This window comes from Anguilla rostrata, chromosome 2 (genome assembly GCF_018555375.3).
Source record: "Anguilla rostrata isolate EN2019 chromosome 2, ASM1855537v3, whole genome shotgun sequence".
In the NCBI taxonomy this organism is placed as follows: Eukaryota; Metazoa; Chordata; class Actinopteri; order Anguilliformes; family Anguillidae; genus Anguilla; species Anguilla rostrata.
The window spans coordinates 43,205,386-43,216,029 of record NC_057934.1 but is presented as its reverse complement, the minus strand read 5'-3'; the positions used below and the strand labels follow the sequence as shown (position 1 = coordinate 43,216,029).

General features: G+C 38.3%; 1 protein-coding gene across 1 annotated transcript in view; it reads left to right on the top strand.

Annotated features, from left to right (window-relative positions):
* The first annotated feature begins 8,426 nt into the window (after positions 1-8,426).
* The window catches only part of LOC135248130 (heparan sulfate glucosamine 3-O-sulfotransferase 2-like), a 57,023-nt gene continuing 54,805 nt past the window's right edge, over positions 8,427-10,644 (top strand). The window contains exon 1 of the mRNA XM_064322406.1: positions 8,427-9,732. Coding sequence (XP_064178476.1) covers positions 9,176-9,732 — 557 coding nt within the window. The 5' untranslated portion in view covers positions 8,427-9,175. The remainder of the gene's footprint in view (positions 9,733-10,644) is intronic.

The window sequence follows — 10,644 nt, the reverse complement described above, 5'->3', positions numbered from 1 at the left end:
TAATTTACTACGCATGGCGCAAATTACCATCAGGGCCGCAAAATTATGTCAATGTTTACGTCTTCTTTCTCATGAATAAAGTGCCATGCTTATTGTCTAAGGATGTGGCTGGTCTCACATTACCATTAGAATTGTGTTTCCTTGATTAATATTAGCATATGCAGAAAAAACATGCATTATCAAGAAAACATGTCCTTGCCCCCAGGTTCTACAGCCTTGTACAGCCATTCAAGTACATACAAATTCACCAATAGGAATGCAAATTCATCCATCCTCTGTTCATGTACATAAAAACCAAACTTTCCCTTTTGCCTTTCAACTGGTCATTCACACAGCATTATGTCAGTCACCATGACCATCTGTAGACCAGCAAGAAGCTTATTACCATTCCGTTCAGTCTGAGTTTTTATTGAAATTGAGATTATTTAAATGTCAGTATAGAATGGCCAGGCCATCATTGCCACAGACCTCTGATGCAGTACCTCAAAAACAGATCAAAACTAGAAATCCCTGTTTATCTGACCATACCAGGTGGGAGCTGGAAAGAAGTCAAAAGCTCAGTGCTGCGAGTCCCTCCTGCACGTTGGCATTTTGACACAGTGTCCGCCAAACATGCAAAAAAAAGAAAAGGTGAATTAATTTCCTGTTCAGTCAGGTACTCAGTCTGGCTTGCTCACATCAATGCTGTTTCACTGTTGACTTAGTCACTAATTGATCTGTGGCCTCAAATCTCATTTCACTAATAACAGGTCTGGATTCACCGAAGCACCATGACCACAACAAATTGCTGATTAGAACTAAAGACTGTGGTACAAATACAAATGAAATAAATGCATCATACTCCACTGTTCATTCTCCGATGGAATGCTAGCTGCTACTATAAGAATACATTAATAACGTACTGAAAATAAATCATTATGGATGCAGCCTCTTTAGCTTGTAAGTAATAACAGTTATTGAAATGGAAATTAAAAATGCTAATCAAATTTCCCAGGTATAATTACTGGGGGTAAGCACAATTTAATAATCCTGTTTATAAGCAAGAATGCCTGGCTCTGTTGTCATCAATTACATTCACCATGTGAAGAGGATGGAGCTAGATGTGTTTCAAAATGGACCTATGGCACACTTGAGCATTATACCAGGATGAGTAAAGAGGGAATGCAGGTGTAATCACATGGGAGTTTATCATAGCCCATACCAGTGTTGGGCAAGCTATTGGAAAATGTGGAAAGCTACCGGGTACTCCACAAAATCATATCAGAACTACAACAAAAATTATTATTATTATTGATAATAAACATATGCTTGCCACCTTTTTATGTGGCTGTGTGAAGATGCATCCAATATGAGGTCAGAGGGTTGATTAGGATGTTGGTTAGAATAGAGACTGAGGGCCCAAAGATATTTCTGTGGGAAACCCAAAAAATGGCAAACTGTCAGTACTGCATAGCTTCGGGCTATGCTCTGTAACTTAGCAGATGGCATAGCTGCCATCCCAATAAACAGAGCTAGCATTAAGGGGGGGGGGGGCTTAAGCCAGTTTGGGGCCAATTTACTTTTGAAATATTAAAATCACAGAAAATGACTTGTTGGTGAGGGTGAGGCATGATAAGTTTTCAATTGCAAACTGACCTTATGAAGTATTGGTCTGTGCTGCTAACTGTGAGACAAGTTAGCTAACCTTTCCCATGGAAGTCACAAGGTCTGAGTTCTTTCAGAAAGCAGTCCTTGGTTAAAAACTTTCTATGATCATCAGCATCCCAGGAGAGACACTGTTCTTCCTTTAATTAACACTGAAAAGGAATTGGAAGTTGACTTTAACAATGCCGTGAGCCCTTTTTCAGCAGACAAAGTGTGCATCAAGTCAAACAGAATTGATTTACATTACAGCCTGTTGACTGTAAAGTTAAACTGTCTTATTTTATATTCAGGCTCAGACAATAGATATCAAAAGGTTTAAAAATCTAATTATGAGGGTCAATGATTGATGAGGCTTTCAAATGGACACAAAAAAATGTCTAATGGAAAAATAGTGAGAAAAAAATGTTTTATGTTTACTTGAGCATTGCCTATGCATTCGTTTTTTTATTCAATACAAAATTGTGGTAATGCATTGTGAAACAAGCTGGATATGTTTACTCCCCCAAATGGTGTTGAATAATATATCTTCTGTGCATTACTCATAAGCAAAATTTGATAAAACATCAACATTTATACTGGCTGAAATGTATAATAATAATTGGGATGGCAGATGCACCATCCCACCAAGTTATGTTTTGGTGGGGCAGCATACCCCTTACCTATATTGCACCAAGAGTTTGGCACTTTTCAGGTAGGGGTGTGTCATTCATGAACGATTTGTTCTTTTAGAAAAAATTATTTTTAGTGAACGAAACATACTGACTCATCTCCATGTAAAGATTTGTTCATTTGATTCAGCTCTCAGTAAGTTGCGAACTTGCCATTTGCTGAAGCAGCAGCTACTCCTTTTTAGCTATTTTCACCATTAGGCTGTGTAGTAGCATTTAGCCAGCAACAGCATTTATTCGTTTGAGTGGGCCGTGCTTTCCAATCCCCTCCTGTCTGTGTGATCAAAAGAAACAGTCCCTAACTGAAAGAAGCGGCAACGTTGAAGAACAAATGAGAAGGAAATGGGACCAATGAGTTGCTGGAGACCTACCACTTTTGGAACCTCTTGGACAAGATTAAGTTAGTTTGTTTTCAGTGGTACAAGCCTGATATCATATATTATATATCACATATGGGAAACACTTCTTCTTATCTACCAATGGTGATCTAGGCAAACACTACTAGGCAAATTCTGGCAAACCAGAGGAAGCTTTATTATAGTTGTATACACCAAATTGATTTTTACAGTCTGTCCTAAAGCAGAATCTACTCTTCAATTCCAGTGATCAAATGTTAGCAGATGGTGTTTCGGGGTTTCACAACTTACAGTATAAACCCAAAAAAAAGGGTCTATGTCATGTGTGAAGTGCTTTATAAACCATTTCTACTGAAAGCCAGATGACATTATCTCCACACAAATGAGAAAAGTTTGACTGATCTGGATGGCTCTTTGGATTGGAGCATCCTTCAACTTCTATGGTGTGAAGCAGTTACTGTAGTCATAAAAACTGAGCAGGCCACCTGTCCATCAAGGTTCATTACCCCCATTGATTTATCCAATGCTGGGATTCATGCAGAGAGCTGATAAGGACCCTTCTTTTCAAATGATGAAATTGAACCAATCTACCCCTCAAACAACAAAAAATGTCATTGCTGAAAGTTGCCAGCTTGTGACTGCACTTTATATGTATTACATCTAATTCAGGCACCCTGACTCAAATTAAAATCTGTCTTTGCCAATTTAACAAGAACAATGGGAGTTTCACAAGTTTTGAAATTAGCAGTCCAGTGAGATTAATTTCCATCTGTTTTCCAATGACTATTAAATTCAGAAATTATTGCACATACAGTAACATTATACAGTAATGTGTGGTCGACGACTATAGGGTGCCATTAAGGGAAAAAAATGAGATAAGAGTGTTACTGTACAAATGTATTGGTTGCTTGGCATATATATTTGTTTTATATGCATATTGGTTGTAATTGACATCTATTGGTTTGTAATTGGTGCTTCTATTGGTTTGATTATCATGCATATTGTTTTGCTTCAGAAAGCAGCTCTTTTATATCTGTAACATTGTGTAATAATAATGATCAGGACAGCAACAGGAACAAGTAAGTTTTCTCTGAGAAGATACACTAAATTATACATGCTGGAAACTAAAAAATCTAAGCCTCAGTATAGTCTTTGCATCCGGGAGCTATAGTGTAGTACATGAAAACAGAGAACACATTCTATTTTCTTTAACATAAGTTCCTTCGTGAAAACTGAGAAACAGCAACTGGCCTAAGCTGAGGATTTAAAGCATACAGGGTTTATTCTGGATATCATCAGAAGGACAATAATTTACTCTTAGGTACACTCTGTAGTCATGTCCAAATCTTTGCTTGATTTTTCTTTGGTCACTCAATTCCTTATGTGAAAATGATATGATCCCTGCAGTGGCTGGTCCAAAGTTCCAAAACAATTTTGGAAGTAGAAAGTGGGTACAGCATGCCCTCCCCACACACAGGTGCTCATTTCTCTACTATTCTATTTGTACCTACTTTATCTGTCTTCAAATTAAATTCATCTTAATACAAACAACAAAGTCACACTTGAGGGGCTTTCTGCAGACCCATATAGTATGCTTTCACATCATAGGCTTTAATAAAGACTTTAATAACCAAGATTTAGGTACCTGATATGTTCACCTGATAGCATGGCACTAACCTGAATAATGAATACAGTGTACAAAAATTTCTAAAGCTATTTGAAATTGGATTTTAATATCTGTGGCCATGCTTTACGTGCATGTTGGGTCCCTCAACCAACTTCGAATGGTTATCTCTTTCTATTCATTCCTAACTGTCATGCAAGCCAGAGCTCAATTAAACATAAAGAAAGTAGGTAGCTGGATCAATTCCTTCCTGATCCAAAGCCAAAAATAATAAGAAAAATAATAAAATCCAATCCATTAATTCATGTGATGAATGGACTCTAATTAGCCACCTTGACAAAAATGTGACCCTTGCTAAATATGTAAATGCATGAGCATGTCTGGTTAGTAATCATGATGAAAACACATTTCAAGAGAAATACTTAACTGAAATTCCATTCTAATTTTGATCATTTCCATGTTCAATCATTAATTCACAAGACTGGTATTAAAATGATGACACTGATCCTGCCTGCTGTGTGGTCCATTAGAATTCCATCCATTTCAATATTTGTGATAAATGTTAACTGATCTGGTCAGATTATTTTGGTGTTTGTCTCAAAATGAATAGCCTAGGAAGGTTTCATATACAATGGAGTTACACAAGTGGGAGCATAGAATGTGTACCAAAGAGTACAGCGGGTGAGGTACACAACAATATCACCGAACAAGCCAACTAAAATACAAATATTTACACCAAATACTATAAAAACATGGAGAGTCAATGAGGTTTCACGTAGGATAATTCCTTGTATTAAAAGACATCTCTGGAGACACATCTCTCTTCTAAACCAAACTTGCTAGGCATGTGGACAGTGGACAGAGGGCTATCAAATTTGGCATTAGAAGGGAGAGAAGCTTTGAGAAATAACACAGGAAAAGTTATATATGCTGTATACATATTAGTGCATAATTCTATTTTCTCAATTATATCATTTTAAGTGCACTCACTCTATTAGTAAAGCCTGAATAGGACATACGTGAGTGACAGAGTTCAACTTTAAATAAGACTCAAGCATCATGCTGTACCCCACATAAACTATTGTTCTTCTCCCTCCTCAGCCCAATCCTAGCCCCAACTCCCTCTCCTCCCACTGCAGATGACTTTGCGACCTACTTTGACATGAAAGTAGAAGACATCCGTGGTTCCTTCTAATCTCCAGCACAGTCTTTTAGCCTCCTCCCCATTGATGCCGACACCAGTCTACCCTCTCTGTGCACTCTCCCTTTACAGATGCTGATGTCTCAGTACTTCTGATGGCTCACCAAATTAACACCTGTTCACTGGGCCCAACTGGTGACACTAAACTGTTTCTCTTCTTTCCTCTTTTGACACACAGATCTACTCACGTATGCGCGTCTGCCTTTTGATATCTCATCCTGGATCAACAGCTCACACTTGAATCTTAATCTGGCTAAGACTAAAATGCTCTACATCCCAACCAAGTCTACTCTCCTCCAGAACCTCTCCATCACCCTGGACAATACTATAGTGCAAGCAATGCTGCTCAACTCCAGGTCCTACAGTGCCGCAGTGTCTGTAGTATTCGTTCCAACAATGCACTACACCAACTTATTTCACTAATGAGCTTACTACCTGTCATTGGTCACAGCCTGTTTTCATTAATTTCCATTGATTAACAAGTGTGCCAAAAATCTGAATAAAACGTACATTGGCAGGTCAAAACACAGCTTTTTTTCTTCAAATCATGTCAGGAAGATTAAATTATAAATTTAAGAAAATCTTTCAATCACTAAGTACACGTAACAAAAAAGATACCCACTCAGTTAATTACCACGTTTCCTTTCAGCACAGCCGTGACAATAGATACGACCACAACCGCATGATAGATACAAAATAGATGCAAATTTGTTGTGAGACCAGGATGAACATTAGCTTGTTAACGTTATCAGTTAAATACAGTTAGTTAGCTACAGTAGCTGTTAGTAACATCATTAGTTTACCGTTCCCTTTATTTTCACATCATTTCTGTTTTTGTACCACGGAATGTACTAAAATTAGGCAGTATGCAATGTTCACATGGGTGTGTGTGCACATATATGACAATACTGTGTGACCTATTTCACCCATTTGTGCATTGAAAATCCAAAGTGGAGGGAGATAAACACCTTTCATGATGTGTCATGCAGCTTTATTTCTCAAATGATCTTTTTTTTTTCTTTTAACACACAAGCCATACATGGAAAGAGCCAGATGATTGCACTCTCATCAGACGGTATTTTAATAGAGGAAGGGGCTACATTCAACTTTGTGTTGAGGACCTATGGCGATATTTTACCACAAATTCACAAAAACAGCCTGTAGATTTCAGAGAGCTCTAATTCCACTTTTTCGTAGATAAAGCCCATTCTGTGTTTAGAAGTCTAATGGTCCAGGAGTGCAGTGTCCTTCCGTTCCAGTGCCCTTTTTTCCACCCGTGTGCTGCATGTGCATAACCTAAACTAAATGTGCCATTTCCATTAGTTGCAAGGAAGCATTTCCTAAAATCCAAGACAAGCAAGTGTGCAAGGTGAGACTGAATGCATACTGTACGTAGTGATGACGTGAATCTGCTAAGACTAAATAAGTCTTGCTGATTTATAACATGTCTTACAACATTTAACTATTTCAAATTTCAGACTTACATACAAAACATTACATTTTTTATCACTCTTATCTAAAAGAAGATACAATATATAGTGCAAATGTGTCACCTTTAACAGTATTCTTAACTATTAGAATACATGCCAGCTAATTCTTACTGGTAGCGATAATCTATGAGGTAACTCCAATCCAATTCTGCCTAAAATACAAACTTTATTGAACCCACTTGTAGATCTATTATAACGTGCTTTGTGGTTTTCGCTAGCTATGAATGCTGGCTATATAAGACTCCATGAATTGTGGCGTCAGCTTTACAGCTGCTCACCAAAGCGTGTGTCCAACTGGCCATAAATTTTCTTCAGACCGCACCTCAATTACATGCCAATCCCCATTAATTCACCTACTAGCCTGCTCTTAGTCTCTTGGATTGTAACACTGTGATCCTTCCTGTTCATTGCATATTGTAACTCGTCCGTTTGTCTTCGTGGCTGTACGCCGGCGCGGATGCTAACCTAAAAAGAATTGTAGTTTAGGCACCAACCTCTGAAATAACGAAGGTGAGCAGTTTTGGAAATAAACTGACTTCGTCCATTCTTAAACTATGTCTGAATAAGCCGGACCCAATGGGCGATAATGAGTGAACAGTAAAATTGTTATATAGATTTTGGCAAAGCCATGGACTCTCTGATACTTTTTCATAATCTGGCATATTTTAAAATTGTGACAGCGGTAAATTACACCTGCAGGTAAACAAGTGATCATACAGACGCAATCAGATGACTGCACTGCTCCTGGTTTCCTTCATTCCTGCGCAAGGACACTAGAGGGAGTCTTATGATGTATAAAAATATAATGAAGAAAGTTCAACTTCAAACGCGTTAGTGTAAGTATTTATTTATTTATTTATTTATTTATTTATAGAATGTACTTATCAGGAACTTGTATTCGTAATATGCCAGTCGGAAGATCTGCAATCCAAAGTTACTACGTGATAAGAATATGTCACTTTAATAACAAAGCTGCACATATGTCACAATTTGAAGCGCATAAAGGTTACAAATTAGGAATACGTATGCGCATGCTGTGATTCTGTTTTCTCTCTATTTAAATCCCCTGTGTTATTAATGATGACGTTGATACATCCTCGTTGTGTGACTTCTAATTAAAAAGAGGGGAACACTGCACCAATTTTGAAAGTATCACAAGGATGGACTGTTTATAATAGTATGTGTATTTTATTGTATAATTATACATTAATCTTCTGATTTCAACTCCAACCACAATGCGGAAACAACATAGATGTTGGCAATTATACATTTTATAAATGTACTACTCGGTAATTCATAGTATACTACAAAGATTTGAGGGCAAGGCTATACCTAGAATGTACTCACGAAAATGCACGGCAGCATAGGTGAACAGAATATACGCTTAAGTAGCCTGCGCCAGTTATTCTGAATCTATAGGCTTAATTAACAGCAATATACGAAAGCGTTGTGTTTTACGCGTTAGTATTTCAAGTGTGAAATGTTCAGGGTATTCCTTTTATAAATTAAGGTATTTAGGAGGATAAGTACTGACGTCAGCTGGCGCCTTTAAATATTTATCATCAGCTCTTTGCTACTGCAAAGGCATTCTTGGGAAGTTTGAGAGAGCAGGCACCGAAATGAGCAGCCTCATAGCTCTGAGATATTGTAAAAGTAGAAGGAAGCAGTCCTGGCAGAAAGACATGAGACAGAAGATAGCATAGCGCATGTCGTCATACTAATAGTATATATTTATTTAATTTATTGGGTTTCCAGTATTGTACGCAAGAGTTCCAAATTTACAAACTGAGGAAGCACGAGAATCTGTTGGACAGCACGGAATTGAAAGTCGTTTGCCCTCGGACAATGCGTAATTGGCTCACATTTCAATTGGTTCAGTTCTGTAATTTAAACTACGATATAACAACTGACCCATCCGAACATTTTTTTTATACAAACGAAATGACTTGGCAGAATGTTTTATGTGGCAAATCAGCTACCTCGAGATCACTTACTGGTCTTTTGCAGGAAAATGTAGTCAATCTATCTAGGCAATGGTAATGTCTCAATCTAGCGCGCTGGTTTCACCGGAGCTGATTTCAGCCTGTGTATCACATTGGAATGCTGCTTGATCCTACAGATGTCCTGGGAAAACAGACCTGCCCAGGGAAAATCCAAAAGGAAAAACATGCAACCTTTTAATCCATGGAGACATGGCATATAGGTTCCTCACTAGCCGAGTTGTGCCATCTTCAAACAGGCTAACCAGAAGATTTCTTTTCGTATTCACGCTGTCTTTGTCCTTCACATATTTATGCTACAGTCTCATATTCTGCTCTGATACCATCATGCAAAACCAGAGTGATGAGCAGCACAGGTGCCTGCTTTTCCAGAATGTCGGGAGCAAAAAACTTCTGCAAAAATCGCATTACTGCACTTTGCCTGTGGATGCGAAAGGAATCCGGGATGCCACTTCTAATATGGGTCTTACTCGCCAGGGAACAAGTCTAGCTCACAACCAAAGTAAAAACTTTGTACCGTTCCTCAGCACCCCGCGGAGTATCAGCGCGCCAGATCGGAGGTCTAATAACAACACTGGCTCTCCAAAATTTGGGAACAAAAAGTTGCCAAATGCCATCATTGTTGGCGTAAAGAAAGGGGGTACTCGAGCTGTGCTGGAGTTCATTAGGATCCACCCGGATGTGAGGGCAGTTGGCACAGAGCCGCATTTCTTTGACAGAAATTATGACCGAGGTTTGGACTGGTACAGGTAAGCAACTCTCCTTGTGCTGATTTGTTTTCTTTTGTGGTTTACAGTATTCCGGACTCACACCCACACACAGCATCATTTTTTGTATATTTACAGAATAACATCCCCAACTAATTGTTTTAGTATTAAGGGAGTAAGGACAGTTTAAACTATGCAGATTCACACACAAAGCTACGCTTCTGTGTGCAAATCCAATGAAGACTCACATAGTAGTGTCGGTTGCTCTATTCTACACCTACAGTAGTTATTTCAACAACCGGACCATGTGTAAATTGCTAGCGGTGTGTTACGGGGTTGGGGCTCTGTTCACACAATCTACAGAATTGTGTGACTGAGGAAGTTTAGGTACATATCACCTTTAAGTCACGTGCTATCTGATCAAATGATTTAAAGGCGTTTGATCCACTAACCCAGCGAGAAAGTGGTGTTGACAACGTACTTTATTACAATTCGTGTTTTTGTGTTTCAACAGGCCTACTAATTTATTCAAGCGGTAACTGGATGATTTATTCATCACAGCAGTCAAGCATAATGACCAAGTTGTCCATTACCCAGACAACATTGATATCAGTGAGCACAATCCTTTGCGCGCACGGGAAGTGGACATGTACTTTTGGATTACTGACATAGTTTAATTTCTTCGGTATCTTATTGAGCATTTGTTTTTCAGTCCCAGAACTCTCCATAACATAGAGAAGGGCACGGAGAAATATACCGTGACCGGTCGAGCTAATGTATAAATTGTGGAACTATTTTATATAGAAAACAGTGTTTCCATGTTCTTAGACATGCATTAGAGTGCATTTTTCGTGCAATGACAACATACTGTATTATGCAATGTTTAAAAAAAAAACAAAAAAAAAAACGAATTGACAACTCGTGAAAACAAGCGTTTTTCATTATTTCCAATTT